This window comes from Chiloscyllium plagiosum, chromosome 5, assembly GCF_004010195.1.
Source record: "Chiloscyllium plagiosum isolate BGI_BamShark_2017 chromosome 5, ASM401019v2, whole genome shotgun sequence".
NCBI lineage: Eukaryota > Metazoa > Chordata > Chondrichthyes > Orectolobiformes > Hemiscylliidae > Chiloscyllium > Chiloscyllium plagiosum.
In genome coordinates this window covers 6,443,516-6,465,632 of record NC_057714.1, presented here as the reverse complement: position 1 = coordinate 6,465,632, position 22,117 = coordinate 6,443,516, and the positions used below count along the sequence as shown (strand labels likewise).

Here is a 22,117-nt window from a genome sequence, read left to right as displayed (position 1 = left end):
GGTGGTCGGTGAGTGGGAACACTTGGTATGGGTAGTAGATTCACTAACAGGAAATACAGAATAAATATAAATGTTTATGTAATTTCTGGTTGGCATGACTTAATGAATGATGTGCCATAGGACTCAGTGCTGGAGCCTCAAATTTTTATAAATTATATAAATGACCTAGATTGAAGCTATGGTTGATAAATTTGCTGATGACACAAAGATAGCAAAAGTAAATGGTGAAGAGGACATTAGGCTATGAAGGGAAATAGATAGGTAAAGTGTTTGAGCAAAGATCTGCTAAATAGAATATAATGTGCAAAATTATGACGCCGATTTTGGTAGGAAGAGTAAAATAAACATTCAACGGTGAGAAATTGTAGAGCTTTCACATTCAGAGGGATTTGGGTGTTTGAGAGCATGAATTGCAAAATATTAATATGCAATGCTTCAAGTAATAAGAAAAGCTCATAAAATATTATAATTCACTGTGAGGTGAATTAAATACAAGAGTAGAGAGGCTCAGAATCATTTATATAAGGCACTGGTGAAACTATACCTGGAGTACTGTATGTCGTATTAGTCTCCTTATTTCAAGGTGTAAATACATTGAAAGCAGTTCAAAGAAAATTTGCTACACTAACACGTAGAATGACCGCTTGTCTTATGATGTCATGTTCAACGAGCTAGACTAGTGTCTGTTGGTGTTTAGAAGAGTAAGAAGTGTCTTGATTTAAACATACCAAATCTTGGAGGTTTTTTGACAGGGTGGAGATGGAAAGGATATTTCCTCTTATGGGAGAATGTGGAACTAGGGGTCACCGTTTACAAATAAGGGATTGTCCTTTTAGGACAGAGATGAGGATAACTTTTTTTTTCTCACAGAGGGTATTCAGCCTTTGGAACTCTCTTCCTCAATAGGCTGTGAAAAGCTATCTTTGAATATTTTTAAGGCGGGGTGGATAGATTTGTGATAAACAAGTGGATGAAAGGTGATTGGGGCAGGCAGAAATGTGGAGTAATCAGATCAGTCATGATCTTATTGAATGGTGGACAAAGGGCTCCTGGTCCCAAATGTTCTACTCCAGCTCCTAAATCGAATGTCTGTCCATAAACAACGTCCCAAATGCTAAAAGATGCAAGTTCTTTTCCTTCATCAGCACAAAACAATATGAACACATTTGGATGGTTAATTTTTACATTTTAAAGAAGGTAATATGAATATATTTTGAAAAGTTGTAATTTTAGTTTGTTCAGAGAACAAAATAATTGGTGCAGTGACTTTATAAAGAAAATAGTTTGGCTCAGAAACTGTAAAAGTAAGGGAACTTAAAAAAAACGCAAATGCCAGCCAATGAAATACAAAACATTAATCTTATATGATTATACACTTTTTAATACTAGCATGAATTCTGTCATTCGGTTTGACATCTGGGGTTTTTGGATACAAGGGAGAGAATGTGTATAATATCTTCAAAATGGCAAAATTGAAGAGCAATGAGGTTTTAATTAGCATTCCTTGCTTTGTTTTCTTTGCAGAGGCTTAAAGCAGCTCTGAGTCAGCACCCTACGGCTTTGTCAAATGGAAATATGAACATGATGGGTCAAGTAATGGAGATGATGACATCCAGGCAGGAGCAGGCACCTCAGCCACACCATCACATGCACTCACATCAGCATCAGCCGCCTCCTCATCATCCTTTCACACATCAACAGCCACCACACCCACATCAGCATCATTCTCACCATCACCAGCAAAACCACCCCCATTCTCATCCACACCTACACACACACCCACCACAACATCAGACCCCACCGCTCCAGCCTCTAACCACCGGAACACAAAGTCAGGTAAATCATCTAAGGATATGTATAGAGTGGATTACAGGTTTATGACAATACTACTCAGTGGCTAGAAAATGATAAAGAAACAAAATGATTATACTGTCTATTTTCTATCATTGATGTCAATAAAATAACAATGTAAATCATCTTTGCAACTAAAAGGCAAAAACAGCATGTATTTTGTAGTAAAATTCACCAATGCCTTCATGTATGGAGACATGGAGTCAAGGCTTATAGGTCAGAATATTCTACTCTAGCTCCTAATTCAAATGTCTGTCTGTAAATAATGTCAGACCTCTGTTAGCTGGTAACCAAAATGAACCAAACAGCAGGAACACAAAAATGTAAAAATATGTGGGTTTTTTTCTTTCATCAACACAATATGAGCACATTTGGATGGTTCCTTTCTACATTTTATTGCTCAAGAAGGCAACATAAATACATTTGAAAGGCTGCATTTCTGTGTTTAGAGAACAAAATTATTGGTGTAGTGACTTTAAAAAGAAACTGGTTTTCTCAGGATCTTTAACAGCAAAAGAAAATTGAAAACTGACTTTTTAAAAATAATTGCATAAATGCCAGCCAATGAAATGCAAAACATTAATCTTATATTGCAGTATGCTTACTCGCTTTTTAGTACTGACCTCTGTCATTTACTTTGCCATCTGGGGTTTCCATCTGGGATATCGGATGGAGAATGTATATAATGGAGCACTACAAATTGATCTCAAGGCAACACGGGCCTGATTGGACAAGTTAATTTTAAATTGCATGCCTCGCCAGGTGTTTATTTTGCAAGGTGGGTTGATGGAACAAGCAGCAGTGGGTTGGAGAGATGATCCACTGGACTGTAGAATCAGGCAGAGTAATCCTGTTTATTACAGCTCACAAAAAGCAATAAAAGTTCTTTGCTTGAGCTGGTGGCTGCTGCAGTCTTGGAGATTCCTGAACAGTACTACCCTGACACATCTCCAGCTGACCACCAGTGATGAACTTTACATTGGGATTCTCTGCCTGGTTTAAAGCCCTTTATTAATATTTTCTAGGACGTGTCATCTACTTTAGACAGCTATCTGGGACATGGAAATAAGGACAGCCATTCAACCCCTTAAGTCTGCTCAACCATCCAGTTTGACCATAGCTGATTTGAACTTGAACTATCCACTTTGGTTCTATTGGCATCAATAACTTTGTATAAACAAAACTATTTAATACTGTTAAGAAATTTTAAAATAAGCACACTTTACCTACTTTTTGAGGGACAGATTTCCAGATTCACTCCATACTGTGTGTAAAGCAGTGCTTTCTTGCATTGCACTTGAATGAGATCACTCGAATTTTAAGGTTGTGCCCCATTGTTCTGAGTTCCTCCACTGGCGGAGATAATTTCGCTCTCATCTACCAAGTCAAATCCTTTAATCATCTCAGTTAGATCTTCCTCTTCACCTTGTATACTCAGGTGAAGCACAAGGCTTATCTGTGCAACCAGTCCTCATAATTTACCTTTTTAGCCATAGCTCCACTGCTGACCTGACAGCTTTACATCAATTTTTCACCCAGCCAACATATGACAAAGCATTATATGTTCTATCCTTTATGAAACTGGAGACAATATCACCAATGAGTTTTTTTTTTATGGTCTGGCACTGACAAAGGCAGATGCAGATAAAGTTTTCTATTGGGAACTGTTCCTGACAATGTAGAGTTTTGAAATTTAAGGATAGATTTGTTGAAACAACACAAAGAATTGTGAATCAGCGATAGAGCAGAAAAACTATCTGTTTAATTCTCTGATTTAGATTCCTATTTAGTATTACCTTAATCACGTTATCCTTATGTACAACCAAACACTGAGAAGGTTAATTGTTTAAATATTGATAGATATTCCTGTTTTAGAAATATGTTTCCTGACTAAATAATTTTTATATTTTAATGTCCCCAATAAAAATCATTACAACCATTTTCTACCCATCAATATTATAAAATACAATTTTAGTGATGATAATGGCAGAAAACCATCCAATCACAACTTATGGTAAATCCTGCTGTTTTTACACATCTGAAGCATCTAAATTAACATATAATCAGTAGATCTGGTGAAAATGTATTTTATCCAAGTATGGCATGAGCAAAAGAGAATTTAAAAATGGATTAATGATTTGTTTTTTAAGTCTGCATATCAACCATTTCTTCTGACACAGCTCGACTCCAGTTGCAAGCCTGCTACTCTGAATATGGAAAGAGTTGATATGTACCAGGATTGAATCTAGGTTTGAAGGAAATAAAATGATTCATACATTTCTCACCTTTCACTACTCATACTTATTAGTTTCAATGGATGGAAAAGAGTTGACATTCTATGTCTGCAAACCTCTTTCTTTACTCCTTAGACAAACACAGACATTGGGCATGATTTTTGTTGGAGTTATACTAACTCTCTGGCATAGCTCCAGCAGACAGGGTAGGAAATGAGTCTGGGAGTAGCTCTACTGGATCTCCACCAAGTGAAGGCTCTTCCAGCAGATGTGATGGGCATGGAGAAAGTATCCACCCTCATGCGAACAGATATATTCAAACCAGATGCAAATTACATGCAGTGTTGCTTTGAAAATGGGGGCGAATATTCCAATATTAAAGGGATATCTTTAAAAAAGACATTTATTGGTAGTTGCTAGTTGGCTTCTGATGTCTTCCTCCCCCATCCATGCTGAGATTCTGGGAAGGAGTGGAAGGGGATGTAACGGTGTGGGCAGTTGTACTAACAGTACATTGAAATTATTGCAGATTTTAAAGTGGGAAATGGTTGGACTTAGAATGTCTGAATGTTTCCTGTGGGTAGGACGGTGTGTGGAAGAGGTACAGAATGTGCCTACCGTCTTCTGGAAAGTAGCCTGTGTGTGAACATGGCCAGCTTTGGGATGCAGATGCACATTGCTGGAATGTTGCCAGCACTGCAGAAACAGGAGTTGGGTATGCAGATATTTGGAAAAAGGAGTCCTGGGGCTAGTTCGCCAACATGTTCCCATCTCTGTACAGCAAGGGCGATTCTCTAGCAGCAGCAGGAAGTCGATCCAAGTAATTAAACATAAAAATAGCCCTTATTTCAACATTTTCCATACATCCATGCAATGTCTGGAGCTCATCATTTCAGTGCAGGCAAAATCACAGCAAGAAGGGATTGTTCCCCAACTCTGATAGGCATACAAGTCAACAAAGGACCAAAATGACAATGTTTAAGGCAATGCTAAAATAAATTTTATAAACTAATTAGAGATAAATTGGGAGGAAGAATTACAAATGTAAATGTTGCAGAGAGAAAACTAAAGGAATTCACTTGGCTGAATACAGAGCCTACAGGAATATGACAAGGATGATCAATTGAGAACCTGTAAAAACTATAACTGGAGATATAAAACATTATAGTAAGTTTGTATTTTAGTAGTAAAACACTAAGAAGGTAAATAAAGCAGAATCTGAGGATGAGCACTGTATAATTAGTGTAATAAATGATTCCTTTCCTAGGAAGAGATAATGAGCACCATGCTGTTCCTCAAGAGCAACAGTCCTAGTAGAATCAACTTCAGCATAAATCAGTTGGAAGCCCAAGACAGACTGAAGAGTTCAAAACAAATGATCCTCCATAAATAGGTTCTTTCTCTCGTAGTAATGAGACAGCCCAGGGAACAACTATATGAAGCATTGGTGGTAATTTTTGAGGGAATCAATCATTACTGTATAGGCTGAAAATGTCCCTTTAAATAGAGGGTGCACAACCATGCTACCAATGTAGTCACCCTCCTGCCACCCCTAATTGGATGGTTAACATGACCACAGTGGGCCAGATCTTCAACCTCACTGTTGGTAGTGGGAGTCAGAAAACTTTCCATCTTCAAATGCCTGCCTCGGAGTAGCACTAACATTGGTATCACAATCGTCAGTGTCAGGGTCAGGGTCAGCTGTAGTCGGCCCAGCGGACCCTGGAAAACGTTTTGACAGACACAGAGACCTGCCTAGTGTGGAGACAGGCTGCTTAAAAGGCCTGCCTTACAGCTATGTGACCCCACCCAATCTGTAACAAACAGGCAGCCCTGCAGCCTCAGCCTTCACATCCCCCCCTCCCCATCTCCACACACACTCACACTCTCTATGTCCCGAAGCCAAGATATGCCCCTCCTCTCACCTCCTCCACCCTCCCCCCCCCAGCCCCAAATCATAGCCCCTGATGCCCCATATGTTAAGGTGTAGCATTTCCATGTTATTCACCCACGATGCATTGTAGCAAAGAGGTGAATGTTATAGTGGCAGTTGAATGTGTAAACAATAGCTTTTAAGAAAAAGGGAAACATTCTTAACTTTCCATTACATTAAAAGAGAGTCCACTCATTATATGACAAAGGAAGTATCAGTCATCCGGACCTCTGAATGTTTCAGTGCCTAAAACTTCAAGACATTTGAAACCATTTAACCTTGTCTCAACAAACATTATGAAATTGAAATAGTGAAATCAGACAATTAGGCTGCAAATCAACCAAACAAGGGCTCAGTTGTTTTAGCACTCTAATGGTTGTCTAGGCTCTCTGCCAACCCTTATCATGTATTCTTGGTTGGGGGGGAAGGTGGCGTGCTGCGATGTGAAGATTGCCAGGAGGTGCTTATTTTGGCACTGGGGTTTGAGGGGCCATGGGAATTTTTTTTGGGGGTGAGCATGTCTTGACATAAAAGTATGGTGAGGACCTTTTCCTTTCAAAAGGTTCCCTCATGCAGACAATGTTTTACAACATCTCTGAGGTACCATGAACCATAACTCTTTGAAAAGCTGGTCCAAATCCAAGAAAATTGTAGAGCAATAGGCTCTGCCTATCTCCAAAATGGAGCAGGCCAGGTCAGTTGTTCTGGATGTGTGCGTGGGACCTAAATGATTCTGCATCCTTAAAAAACACTCCTGAAATTCAGAAAACTCTGAAATGGTGTAAGAAAACCTAGAATTGAGTCCCAGCTGTCACTTTTAAAGGGCTCCACAGTCAAAGCAACTTAACAAAAATCCAGTTCAGCAAAAATTCAGATAGGTATGTCAATCGACCACTTCCCATAATATCATGGTGGAGGGCACATTGCCAACATGAACAACATTGGGACCTACAAAATTAAGTTCTGCAATATTTTCCACATATGGTGGAGAATGGCTTTTCCATAGATGGGGCCTTTTCTGTTCTGTTGTATATTGTAGAAAAAGGATTAACATGGGATTGAAATTCTCAGGTGTGAGATTGTAATCACATTCATGGAATTCCTGCCTCATGTAGGGCAATTGATAGGTCTGGTTAGTTGGAACTTATTTGACTTATGCTTTGTGTTGAACCTTTTTTTAAAATACAAAGCCAAGTATGTTTTATATTTGATACTTCCTTGCAGGTCTCACCTGGAGCACAGCAGATGCAGTCTCCACAGTCAGGGCACCCAACTCCAACTAGTGGAGGCCGCAGGAGAAGGGTTGTAGATGAAGATCCTGATGAAAGGCGGAGGAAGTTTCTGGAAAGAAATCGCGCAGCAGCAACACGCTGCAGACAGAAGAGAAAAGTGTGGGTGTTGTCACTGGAAAAAAAAGCAGAGGAACTCACACAAACCAATATGCAACTTCAGGTACAATACTTTCTTACAAATCATAGTAGCAGTCTTCCTGAAAAAATCTTTTCATATTGTTTGAATTGCAACATTTAATGTAACTTTCAAAAAAAAACTTTTGACATATATATGATTATTCCTAATTGGTTTCAAAGCCACCTTACCACCATTATGAAAATATTCAGTGCGAACATTGCATAACATGGCACTTGTTTTATATATTTTATAAACATTTTATGTTAGGTTTCCCATTTCTTCCTCAATCCCTAAATAAATTAACAAACTGCACATAAGTGTTAAAATTTTACTGTGCAATATTACAAACAATCCGAATCGTATGAAATTGCTCTCCCTCCTTTTTTTTGTGAAAATATCACCTCATTCCAAATGATAAATAAACATCTTTGTGAAAGTAATGAACATAAGATCAAAACACATTTATTAACAATTTGACACAGTTTTGGCTAAAAAAGATGGTGAGGACATTATTTATTCCTTATTTACTTTTAGCAAACTTATTCTCTTTCTGACAAAGTCACAAGTGACATTAGGAAAATAGGCAATATATAAATGTTGGTTCATATCTGACTTGTAATGTTGTTTTGTTTATTAACTGGGGTGGTACGGTGGCTCAGTGGTTAGCACTGCTGCCTCACAGCACCAGGGACCTGGGTTTGATTCCAGCCTTGGGTGACTGTCTGTGTGGAGTTTGCACATTCTCCCCGTGTCTATGTGGGTTTCCTCCGGGTGCTCTGGTTTCCTCCCACAGTCCAAGGGTGTGCAGGTTAGGTGAATTGACCATTCTAAATTGCCCATAGTGTTAGGTACATTAGTCAGAGGGAAATGGGTCTGGGTGGGTTACTCTTCGGAGGGTCTGTGTGGACTTGTTGGGCCAAAGGACCTGGTTTTACACTGTAGGGAATCTAGTCTAACTAAATGAATTTATGTAAATGTGTACTCTGACTTGAGTAATTTCTTACCGCTTCAATAAAAGTTTACAACAGGCTTTTTATTGCTTGATCTTGAAATTCAGGGGTTCAGATAAAAGAGAGCATTTGGTTTTAGTTTGTCAGCGTATGTGTGGTAGGTACTGTTGATGGACTCCAGCAGCAGGATGGTGTAATCGGTAAATGACCAGCTCATTGAAAGAATTAAATGCTAGTTCAATCATATGTTGACCTGAATTAACATGAGGTCATTTTTAGCACTCAAATGGGCAAATTTGAGCCAGATAGAAGTTAAAAGTTATAATTCTGAATCAAAACCCCTCCCTGCACCTTCACAATATCAGCAATGGCTGGAAAGCAACCAATTTGCTGTAAGAAGACATATCATGCATTAAAACTTTAAAGGGATTATAGTCTTTTTTTTTAAAAAAGCATTTTTATAGTCATTGAATCCCTACGCTGTGGGAATGGGCCATTTTAGCCCAACAAGTCCACACCGACAGCTTCTCTGAAGAATAACCCATGACCCATTTCCCTCTGACTAATGTACCTAACACTATGGGCAATTTAGAATAGCCAATTCACCTAACCTGTACATCTTTGGACGGTAGGAGGATACCCACACAGACATGGGGAGTACATGCAAAATCCACACAGACGGTCACCCAAGGCTGGATTCAAACCTGGGTCCCTGGCACTGTGAGGCAGCAGTGCTAACCACTGAGCCACCATGCCATCTTGCTGACTAGGTCTCCCTTCAAAAACCTGATAGTTCAGGGAAGAGAGAGTTGAATTTATTAGGCAAGTGCTGAACAATAGTGCCTTTGGGCCAGAAGGAGCAGGAGGGTTTCCACCAGCTTAACCAGTGAAGCCCGCATTATCTGTTTCTGCTATTCTACCTCACAACCTCTATCTTTCCCTATTTCCATCCCTATCCAAGCTCTGCTGCTTCTTTCTGCTGAAAGACAGCCAGACAATTATGCTGGCAGTCAGTTTGAAACATTTTAAAAGCAAGCAGTTAAAGCTGAAGGGTGTTACATGCCTCTGGGTTTCTTGTCGAAAACTTCTTCTCAGTCTCCATCCATGCTTCTTGTAAACATTAGGGTCAAAAAGTCAGGAAGGTCAGTTTTAACTGACAAGTATACCATGGTCGAGAGTGTGGTGCTGGAAAATCACAGCAGGTCAGGCAGCATCCGAGGAGCAGGAGAATCGACATTTTGGGCAAAAGCCCTTCATCAGTATTTTTGATGCAGCATCTGCAGTCCTCACGTTCAACAAAGGATACTGTGGTGTTGGCTCTAAAATAGCTGTGCTGCACTTGTCACCTTGTTTCTATTGTGATGTTTGCTGCTATTAGATTACCAAAGGCCTTCTGCTGATGACATGGCTGAGTCAGGTGAGCACCTCATTATTACACCTAACATGATGCCTCGTGATGTGCATCTAAAACAATTTTGAGTCAAAATTGAAGATAACATGTGCTGATCATACTCTGTTATAGCAGGTAGTAAAGCTGAAATGGTAGAAAAGTTTGAAAATGTTAAGTACAAAATTACAACTGCTGGCATCCTAGGCTATCCCTTCATGCTCAGTCCCTCATCTGTAGACCTACCTATCTGCCTCTGCACTTTTGCTAGTCAGAAGCTAGAGATCATCAATTTTTTGGGGGGGGCCTGCAATTTACAATGGGCATTGATATGAGGTCAGATTCTCAGACTAGTTCAGGATTCCAGAAATCTCTCCCCAACATTATTATGCAAGACTCCTTCTTTAATATTAATCTAGTTTTTTCACAAATGCCAGTTGTCTCAAAATGTTTTACAGCCAAAATTAAGTATCCTTGATGTGTAGTCGTGTTGTAATGCAGGACATGTCACAGCCAGTAAGTACACAGCAAACTCCCACATCAGTGTGATAATGACCAAATAATCTATTCATGGAATGTTGATTTAGGGATAAGTATTGGCCAGGGTACTGGAGATAATTCCACTAGTGCCATCGTATCTTGGACACCTATCAGACCAGGAAAGTGGGACTTGTAACATCTTATCCAAAAGACAGCCCCATTGCTCTGCTGCATTGGAGTGCTGCCTTGACTATTATATTCCAGTCCTGGATTGGGTATGGACACAGAATACTGTAACTCAAAGACTAAAATGCTACCCACTGAGCAGCAGCTTATACAATTAATGTAAACCATCATTGTACAAGTGCTTCTGCCTGCATTCAATATCTTTGTAAGTAACATAGAGTCATAGAGATGTATAGCATGGAAACAGACCCTTCAGTCCAACCTGTCCATGCCAACCAGATATCTCAACCCAATCTAGTCCCACAGTGACTAAAGATTTGAAATTTTCGGTTGATTTTGGTTATTCCAGATCAGAAAAATAACCTTTTAATACATTTTATCATCTCTTATTTCTGCAATCAATTGTCAACAGAAGTTTCACCTAGCCGAGGCATCCGAACTATTATTTTCCTTCTCGTTTTCTCCAGCAAAGTGTTTTTAGATGTTCAGTTGTTGTGAAAAGCACTATAAAAATGCAAGTGTTTATCTTATTTTCTTAATTCTAGGCAGAGGAATATTTCATTTCAAGCAGTTTCAAGCCTGTGTGTTCAGACCTATGAGTAACTGGTTTGTGACTGCCAAAATCTATTGCACACAACAGTTTAGCAGAATGGGGATAATGCCATGGTATTGACAGGATGACAGTATCAGATGAGGCACTGTTTTGCTTTCAGGAAATGTGGAAGAATAGGTTTCCCTCATGTCTTTATGAACATAACGACAGAATCTGATTGATAATTTCCACATTGATAAATGGATAAATGATTGATTCTTGATAAAATTGATGTAAGTTGGGTTTGATTTTGAGACGTTTTGCATTTTTCTTCCTACGCAACTGAAATCCAATTGGGTGGGGGTAAAATTACCATCAATAATCCAACAATTTCAGAAGGAACTTAACACATGCCTTTGGAGTGAAAAGCTTCAAATTATTCACATGTTTGTCAAATGTATCCACAGAATGAGGTCTCCCTCTTGAAGAATGAGGTGACACAGCTGAAGCAATTGTTGTTGACGCATAAAGATTGTCCAATCACAACAATGCAAGAGGAGACACAAAACTACCTGAGTAAGTAAAACTCAACTCATCCAAGAAAACCTTGAAGAAAATTTTCAACTTGAAACTGGCGCTTAATATCTGAATGGCTGATGTACCAATTTTCCCATTAAAATTGACAAGCTGCAACATTAGTCCAGGCCCCTGCGGTAAATTGAAAATTATCCCAACTGGGTTTAAATGGTGTGTCTTTGAGTATTTCAATAATAGAATAATAAAGTATTTATAAATAATGTGATTGTGTATTTTATGTAGAGATTCTAAAATGCATGGGCAGAAATCAGTTCACATAAAAAATCTGCAATAAAATTAGTAATATCTAAAAGCTTGGGCAATTATTCCTAAATTTGCAATCCAACATGTAAGTCTATAGAGCTGCACCTGAAAATTATTTTGTAATATTTGAAAAATTTGCATCTGAACACAAAATCTAATTAAAAATTCACATTTCTTATTTAGGAATCCACATGTTGTCAGAGTTTCAAGAACTATTTGACTATTTCAGTTGAGGCGCTACAGGTCTTCTGCTTCCTCTTGCCTTAAGCTGTTTTGAGGCCCCATTTTGTGGATCTTTATGCACTGTCCTCAAATTTCCATCTGATGTCACTTCACAAACGTCAAGCAGAAGCCATTCCTTCTAAGAGCTGACATAAATCTTGTGCTGGAAATTCTAATAATCCAAAAATACTAGTTAATAATATATATTAAATTTCAACAATTTTGGACATTGGTCTGGGTGGACACTATAATTATGGTGGGTCTCAGGTTCTATAGATCTCAACCTGTGCTTAATGACCCTGCCCAAAGTTGAGAAACAGCCCCTTTCCCAAACATGTACAGGTAAGGGTCACTATAATGAGATTTGATGCTCTCCACAATATCAATGGGTCATATTTTAGTCTGAGTGGGAATGAATAAGCGGGACAAAGTTTTATGGCTTACAAAGCGGGACTGTTCATAAAATGCACTTACATAAAAAAAACTGTGGACGCTAGAGATCTGAAACCAACAAAGATTGCTGGAGAAATTCAGCAGCCTGTCAGCATCTGTGAACAGAGACAAACAGAGTTACTGGTTCAGGTCACATTGGAGTTTGAGTCACGTTAGAGGTCTGAGTTACCTTGCTGAGTTTCTCAAGCATTTTGTGTTTCTATTTCAATAACAGTGGGATGTGTTTCTTGCCAACAATCCCTGCTTCACTCTAGTAGTGGTTAAAAGGTATCAGATAGCATGTACTTTTTCTAGCAGACCACATAATTTATATCTCTCCCTGAAATACCTCGACAATCTAACAAGATCAGAACAGACCTATAAAACATCAATACATCCAGCCCCGCACAAAGTTCAGAACATCTGCCATACAAGTATCCCCTCAACCCAGCCAAATTCCAGGAATTATCCCAAACCCCAAATATTGCAATTCCCAATATTAGATTAGATTAGATTACTTACAGTGTGGAAACAGGCCCTTCGGCCCAACAAGTCCACACCGACCCGCCGAAGCGTAACCCACCCAGACCCATTCTCCTAACACTACGGGCAATTTAGCATGGCCAATTCACCTAACCTGCACATTTTTGGATTGTGGGAGGAAACTGGAGCACCCGGAGGAAACCCACGCAGACACGGGGAGAATGTGTAAACTCCACACAGAGAGTCGCCTGAGGCAGGAATTGAACCCGGGTCTCTGGCGCTGTGAGGCAGCAGTGCTAACCACTGTGCCACCGTGCTGCCCACAACTCCCACAGCTACTTGGATTACACCTCCTTCCACCATAACCCCCATTAAAACGCAATCCCTTACTCCCAATTCCTCCGCCTCCTCCGTATCTGCTCCCAGAAGGAGCAATTCCACTCCAGCTTATCCCAGATGGCCTCCTGTTTCAAGGTCTGCAATTTCCATTCCCGCATGGTCAACAATACTCTCCAGTGCATCTCCTCCACTTCCCACATCTCTGCACTTGAACCCCACCCCTCCAACCATAACAAGGATAGAATCCCCCCAGACCTCACCTTCCACCCCACTAATTTCCAGGTATTGCACATTATCCTCCACCATTTCCACCACCTACAGTCAGACTCCATCACCAGAGATATATTTTCCTCCCCATCCCATCTGCATTCTGCAGAGACCACTCCCTCCATGACTCCCTCGTTCGGTCATGCCTCCACCAACCCATCCTCCACTCCTGGCACCTTCCCTTGCCACCCACATCTCCCCCCTCACCTCCATCCAAGGCCATGCAGGATCTTTTCACATCTGGCAGAGATTTTCCTGCACATCCACCCACCTTATCTATTGTGTCCATTGCTTTCGATGTGGTCTCCTCAGGGAGACAGGACGTCAACTCAGAGCATTTCAAGGAGAATGTTTGGGACACACGCTTCCAACAACCCCACTGCCCTGTGGCTGACCACTTCAACTCCCCCTCCCACTCCCGTATGTGTCCTGGGCCTCCTTCATTGCCAAATCTAAGCAATCCGACACCTGGAAGAGTAACACTTCATCTTCCGCCTTAGGACCTTCCAACCACACAGCCTCAACATCAACTTCATTAGTTTCCTTATCTCCCCTCCCCTCACTTCATCTCGGATCCAACCCTCCAACTCAACACTGCCTTTCTCACCAATCCTACCTGTCCATCTTCCCTTTCTTATCTATCTCCTGTTGTGCTTTTCCAGCACCACACTTTTTGACTCATTATATTATTTGTCAAGGTCAGCAAATGCATCTTCAAATCCCATGTCCTACACACTGCACCACTAGCCTCTCACCTTGCTCAATGCACCAAACTCACTCACCTATCAGCAAATTTATCAATCATAATTTATACCTAACTTTCGTAGGTTCAGCCACTTAGTAATGCTGGAAGTCTCTGACCCAATTTCTGCAACCTACCCACACTGCTAGTTATTCACCATGACAGCCAAGTACATTGCACCACACCAACTGACACACTTCCACCTGTCTTGCGGGGAAACTGACATATACCCAGAAGCAGCAGCCCTTAACCAATCAGGACACAATAGCTACATGTCCTTGCACTCATAAAGGAGAAAATGTCTACCATGTCTAGAGCAACCATGACTGTAGCTATGGTCAGGGGAGGTTGAAACCATCAAAAATCATGATAAACGTCAACCTAAACTTCTTTCTCATACCCAACTTACCTTCTCATCACACATTCTTTTCTGATTTACAAGCCACAGGCATGGTATCCCAAGAAATTTTCCTTTCCTTTCTCTCCTTCCCATTCCTTCTCCTCCTTCTTCTCTCTCATCTTTCTCCACCTCCTCCTCCCTGCTCTCGTTTCCCACCTTGCTGTGCTCATGGTAACTCCACTTATGTACTTTTCTTCTTTCAGACATCTTAGTACTGCAATCTTGCCATGATACTGGAGTAAGAGAAAGAGGCACAGAAAGACCCTGACTAAAAAAACTATCATTCGCTGTCACCCTGAAAGACCAACTGAAAATTTACATTGATACCACAACTATCTGATAACATAAAAGGAATGTACCATCTGTAGTTTCGTCACCAGATGATGGCTAATGGGCAATAAGAACATTTAAAGATAGGATTTGCTAATGGCATCCACTGGCAGGACTGTGGTCAGTGTTCATGAAACTGGAGAAGTCAAACACCAGTTTGGCAAAGGGCTTTGTTTAATGTTTGGAGTCCATCCTTTCCAGTATGAAAGTAGAGCCTGTTCCATGAGAACCTTTCCTGATGGATGGACGATCTGTCAGCTTCCAGTGCAGCACAAGCGGAAAGCATCCAGCGTCTGTGTCTTTCAGTGGTAATTCAGTCTGCTTTCACACCAGCTCAGCTTGAAGTCATTTAGGTTCCATTTACATCACCTACTATAGATATCAGAGTTCAAATGTCTGGAAGCAAGTGGTCTAAACAGAATTCTTGAAGTCAGGCCCTAATCTTTTAGAACTTGCCACTCTACCACTGGTGGACTTTAGCGAATTTAAATAGTATTACAAATAACCATAGACTTCTACAAATTCAGTGATAGCTGATGGAGATCAGTCAGCAGCCAGCCTGAAGGTAAATCCCTTTGGATAGCACTGGTGAAGATCCTTGTTGTTGCAGATTGCATATTTAGCTGTGTGTGATTAAAAGTGTTCAGCACCAAACGGCAGAGTTGACATTAACTCAGCTGGCACATTTCATCCCTGCTTACGCAGGACACAAGATGCCTTGTGGGGGTGTCACAGTAATCTAAAATTCAACCAACCCCAAAGTCATTATAGTGATTGCTAAGAGACTGCTCTGGGCAGTGGTTGTGGCACTGTGCAGCATGAACAGTTCTCTCTCAGGATGACCACATTCATCCTCTCATCACTCTCACTTTGCCAGTGCCCTTGCTATCGCCTGTGCTCCTGCCATCTCCTTCAGCTTTCTACCAGCTATGTTGCAGCCACAGGATTAGTGCTGTGTATTAAAAACAAAGGCACATGGAAGACAAACAATAAATAAATAAATGGAAGAGCTGGTTAAACTTTTGAATGAAATCTAGGATCAATTGTTCTCTTAGTTTGGAATGTCTCTATTGTGGCGGTTCTTCTGTCTTGCAGTCAAGTGGATGCTGTAATGTTCAATGAGAAATGGAAGCTAAGATGTGGGATTGTCAGTGAATGAGGTACTGCAGTCAGGCAAGTAATTTGTGGAGAGCCCAGCCAGAAAAGGAATGCTCTGGTTTCCTCGTCCCTTCCCCACTTTTCTTGTTCAACATGCCACTGTCTGCCCAATGAAAAAAAAATCAAGCCTTCATGAGGCCAAGGTTGTTTTGTTTACAGATGACCGCAACAAATCTTGACAGCCCTTTCTGCCAAGTATGGCTCCTCTGGAGGATTCCAGACAGAGGAAAAACATTACGTCAATCCACTGGATTATTCAATCACATTCAGTCAATGACAGTGTGTTTTTCGTGATCAACAGATTGCCCTTATCGCCCAGTAGCCACCCTCTGGTTGTTGTTATGGCTGATGTGGCGGATAATCGCGCAAGTTGCTGAAGAATAAAGGCATCCTGAGTTCTGCTGGAAAGCTAAGCATTGACCTGTATACAGTATTCTGAATCTGACACCAGATGATTGAGGGAGTGGAATCTCTTCTGGTTACAGTACATCTCAAAATTGACATGAAGTGTCTGCAAAATGACATGTTCGCGGTCAGTGGCACCTTACACAATGGGGAAGCCTGCAGTAAAGTTGTGCATTCCATCTGTGTCTCTCTAGGAAGAGGGAATGAAATGCATTCAGCTCTCTTTGTGTACAGGGCCTTTGTGACTTCTCTTATGTAACAGTAGATGGCAAACTGGGAGATGTGGATATCTCCTAATCCTGCCTAAAAGGAGCCCAATGCTTAAAAGATGAAGCCCATTGATAATGGCATCCCTTATCCTGCCCTAAAGCTATAGTGGAAGATCTCTGAATACTTCCTTAATAAACGTCTGAGACCTTGTTCCTTGCTAAAGTTGAGGTAGGAGTTTGCAGGATGGCTTCATGACGATCCTTGAATGAATGGGCCTCCTGATGATATCTCTTTTCCCCTAATTCTCCTTTGTCTTTGAGACTGTTCTCCCCAGTGTTACTTATGTCCATTCTCTCTCTCATACTGTGGGCCAAGGAAGGATGCAAACTACTACGCCATTGTCTGGAAGCAAGTGGTCGAAACAAAATTCTTGACATCAGGCCCCAATCCTTTAGAAGCTGCCAGTCCTGGTGGACATCAGCAACTTTAAATAGTATTACAAACCACCGTAGACTTGTGCAAATCCAGAGATAGCCAATGGAGACCAGTCAGCAGCCAACCTGAAGGTCGATTTTTTCAGATAGCACTGATGAGGATCCTTCTTGTTGCAAATCGCATATTTAGCTGTGTGTAATAAAGACTTTTCAGCTCCAAATGGCAAAGTTGACATTAACTCAGCTAGGTCATTTCATCCTCGTTTATGCAGGACACAAGATGACATCTCTGGTATTGCTCATAGGAAGATGACCTGAGGAGAGACAAATAACTGTCTACTTAAGGGCATCAAGCAGCTCCTGCTGTTAATAACCAAATGGTGCACATGGATATTCCATGTGGCCATCATGACGAGTAAACCCTGGCGATGTTAGGGGATCCTGTGGGGGAGAAGTTTTCGTGCGAAGACACTCAATGCCAGATCAAAGGATCTTGCTGAGGGAAGTGGGAGTGCCCACTGAAAGTGCCCCCTGCCCTTCTGCCAACTTTCTTCCATAACCCCCTCCCTTGCACTGATTACCCTGTGACAGCTTTTCCACTGGCATCCACCTTTTCCTGAATCATTTCTCGATCCGAGACCTCAGGTGAAGCCAAGTATCAGAAGAAGACCCCAGCTCTGCTGAGGACACGAGGGTTGCCTACTCCTCATCGGCAGGTGCTGTCAACAAGCAGTACCTTTGCCTCAGGCCTACCACTGGCCAATATGTGCCTGAGAGGCAGAGAATGCAGTGAGGTTTATCAAGACTTAAGCTTATAGGGATAACTCAGGCTCTACAGCCAGTGGGGGAGACCCCTGTCATCTCTGCAAGATTCTCCCATTTATTTCTCAACGAAAGTCTCCCTTAAAAACAAGAGAGCTATCCAATCAGATGTTTGAAGCCACAATGAACAGCATGTTGAAGAGCCTTTGAAAAGACATGGTAGGTTCAATCATTTGGATAAAGAATCATGTCAAAAATGGTAGCCTACTCCTCTTTTAACTTTTCATCAGCGTGCTGTATATTTACAGTGTTTCATTGCAACTTTCTTGTACATATTTGGCATTTCTTTCTCTTCTATCAGGACATTTGAAGTAATGGCCGTTTTAAATTCAATAGGAAACTTTACTTTCAGCTCAGCAAAGCATTTTGCAAAAGGAACGTTATATTAAAAGAATACACATGTTGAATATGGTTTAGCATGCTCTACGTTGTGTCAATCACTCTTCAAGCTGACCAGTTTGAAGCATGCTGTTGGGAAAGAGAAGTCTTTGAAAACCCCTTCAAACCATGAACTTGACCAGCATTAATTCTGAATGTTTTTCTTTCCCCCAGGTCCTGAGAACAGCCAACCAGGAAGTCCCATTCCTGCTTGCTCGCAACAGCAAGTCATCCAGCACAATTCAATTAGCACTTCGACTGCTGTCAATGAGGTTGTAGGGAGTTCCACTCTCACCCAGCTCACCAAGCAGAGAACAGACCTGAACCCTCTGCTCTAAATACTGTCTTCCATCAGGAATGTGCTGGCAGAGAAAATAAAATCTTTCACTCCGTTCAGGACTTTCGGAACATCAACATAACCTTGGAAATAGATATAATTTTGAAAAAAAAAAGACAAATTGCTTTTCATTTTAATAGTTATCAAAATGCTCATTTTTTTTACTTTAGTTATGAAAAAAGGGAAATATGCAATTAACATGCTAATAGCTTGGGAATGCTTTGATGCTTTTCTCATAACTTGCTGGTACCAATTTGAAGGTTCTGCTAAAACAAAAATCTTGAACTTTTTGAATTTTATTACAATATATTTGTATATAGTCTTCATCTATTATCACCGGCAAGATCTAGGGATCTAACATGATCTGCAGGTTAGCAACTACATTGAGGCACCAAACAGTATGGCCATCACTAAAGGGAAGCTTCCAAAGTATACTATAGTCATATCCCATAATGCAGCCTCTATTTCTTAAAATTGTTTATTTGCACTGAAAAATCAAACATTATAAATTGAGATTAAAGATGAGTTAATATGATCAGCACAACATGTTGAAATTTACATGATTTCAATATTGAGAAACAAGATATCATTTGAACTCCCTTCTCAATATGAGCCATTATGATGAATATACTGTCGGTTGTAATTTTCATCTTATTCTATTTTCCAGACATAATTCCTCCACTATATATGGGTTTTTGGTTATCTAGCACCATCTTTTAAGATTCACTGTAAGAATGATCTCATAAGCATCACCGCATGGTGTTTAGATACATCTTGTTAACTCAAAGTCATGACATTAGGTTCATAGGTCATACATGCAGGCTACAACTGTAGTGATTATACAATCACTAGTTTGTCTGAGCAAAATCTGTTTCCTGAATCTTTCTGATATGTATTTTGGTAAGAGAATGCGGACAGATAGACCCAGTTATGTCATGTATCCGTTTTTTCTTCAAACTGAAAACTATGTACAAAGCCAATTAGTTATGATTTTTCTTAAACCATCCCTATTTATTTGAAGCAACAAGAAACAATCTAAAATAGTTGTCTTGAAAGTATTAATGCCTTTTGAGATTAAAGTCCAGTAATTAAGAATTAAGCATTTCGGTATTACTCAGAAACAATAGTGAGAAGAGACATTTTTCAACAATTTAAAGGGTTCATTGAATGGATGATCAATTGCACCTTTAATTCAACCTTTATTTATTAATGAAAGCAACAGCTCACTAATGTTAAATTTGCCTTGACTGCCTCAGTAATAATAAGCTCTGTCTCACGAAGGCTGGACCCACTTTCTATGACCTAACCTGGAGCAACATTGTAAGTGATTTAAAGCCTATTTTAGAAACTCTTTAGATGTGGACCAATTATGGCACAACACTGAAAGAATGGTAGTAGATTCTGCAGTCGTGGACTCACGGCAAGGAACAACACTTACAGGCAGTGCAATTGAGAAAATTATGGGTCTACACCCTTACTTTAACTTAATGCCTCCTCTTGTTAGGAGTGCACAATCAATTTTAATCCAGAGTGAGCAGGCACCTAGGAGGGATTTATTGTGATTGGCCAAAAGTATTACACTCCACCAAGAACATTTTATATCGCATGCCTCATTTAAATTAAGTCTTCCACGTTTTGCTGAGCTCAATAGGCACCTGATCTCCCACCAAACCTGGCAGAGTGACAGCTGGGTACAGGAGGGAGCAGAACATGAAATGGTACCTCTCCACTTTAACTTCTCTGCTACTCCATGACCATAAAACAGAACAAGTTAAATTTCCCCAAGGAAATTGTTGTACCTTCTCCCTGTGACATTTTGATGAGTGCACTCTGCCTCTGGAGGATGGACATGAGCCCTTCAGCCTTTTTCTGTTGACCTTATTTTTTTTAAAAAAATCCATCTCCATATTTGGTGAAAATTATCTCTCTGCCAAGAAGTGAAAAATCAAGTCTGGAAAGTTAAAATCTAGGCACCAATTTGTATTCATGACTTTTCAGCTATCTTACAGCAAATACTCAAGTATAAATAGTGTGTTTTCGTAAGATTATAGTGAAATGTCCACTTCTTGGCATTTGAATTAACATTGCAAACCAGAGACTCATATGAGTCCGCAATGCAAATTTCCACCCATCCCCTACAGGGAAGAAAAAACTTCACACATGCACTGAACTCGTAACTTAATACCCATCTGTCACATGGAGTGAATTAGGCTTAGCCCAAATGCAAACCCTTTGGGACTGGATTCCATCGAAATGATCCTGGTCCAAACATAATGCAACCTCTTAGGGGAGGGGTAAGGTTTTGCTACAAACTTCATTTTAATATATTACTGAGAAATTTTAAAGCTCTGAAGCACTGGAAAGTAACAACCCAAAAACACTATGTGTTGTAATCTTTCTCTAAGACCTTTCTTATTTTTAAAAAGCTGATGCTGTTAAATATATTTTGCAGACGATCATACTGGCAATTGATCCTTCCAATCAGAGATTCAATTCACCCTTAACAGTTTAAAATTAGATTTCTTCTCTGTGGAGAACAGGCATTTTTACACTGAAGTGAATGATACACTGGGCGTACGACAATATAACCATGTGTTAGCTCAATTCACTATCCAAAGGAGAAAAGAATATCATATTTTCATTTTTGAATTATTGACATGACTCTCTCTGACTCTCTGTGAATATCTGTGACACTCTGACTCTGTGACTGACTCTCTGTGATTCTCTGTGACTCTCTCTGACTGTCGGTGACTCCCTTTGACACTCTGACTCTCTGTGAATATCTGTGACACTCTGACTCTGTGACTGACTCTCTGTGATTCTCTGTGACTCCCTTTGACACTCTGACTCTCTGTGACTCCCTGTGATTCTCTGACTCTCTTTTGCTCTCTCTGACACTCAATGACTCTCTGTGACTCTGCGTGACTCTCTAACTCTCCTTGACACTCTGTGACTGTGACTCTGTAACTCTCTGTGACTCTGCGTGACTCTCTAACTCTCCTTGACACTCTGTGACTCTGTGACTCTCTGTGACTCTGCGTGACTCTGTAACTCTCCTTGACACTCTGTGACTGTGACTCTGTGACTCTGCGTGACTCTGACTTGTTTACAAACTTACTTAAGTGTAACTTATAAATGAAAAGACTGTATTAGCAAGCAAAAAACAGAGACAGGACAAGATGTTAATGATTAACTAATGAAGGGCTGGCAGAGACAAATGGGGACATCAACACCATCTTCGAAATGCCATAAAAAAGTTACAGTTCTTTCATAATGGAGCAAAGTCCAAAATATTAACCCCAGATTGTTTAAGACTATGTTTTAAAAGGGAGAATCAAATGTCAAAAATGCTTAT

General features: G+C 40.3%; 1 protein-coding gene across 7 annotated transcripts in view; it reads left to right on the top strand.

Annotated features, from left to right (window-relative positions):
• The window catches only part of creb5b (cAMP responsive element binding protein 5b), a 455,445-nt gene extending 433,983 nt beyond the window's left edge, over positions 1-21,462 (top strand). For all 7 annotated transcript variants that reach the window (XM_043689528.1, XM_043689526.1, XM_043689527.1 and 4 more), the window contains 4 exons: positions 1,525-1,836; positions 7,243-7,470; positions 11,431-11,539; positions 18,600-21,462. In XM_043689528.1, the coding sequence (XP_043545463.1) occupies positions 1,525-1,836; positions 7,243-7,470; positions 11,431-11,539; positions 18,600-18,763 (813 nt within the window). In that variant the 3' untranslated portion in view covers positions 18,764-21,462. The remainder of the gene's footprint in view (positions 1-1,524; positions 1,837-7,242; positions 7,471-11,430; positions 11,540-18,599) is intronic.
• The last annotated feature ends 655 nt before the right edge of the window (positions 21,463-22,117 follow it).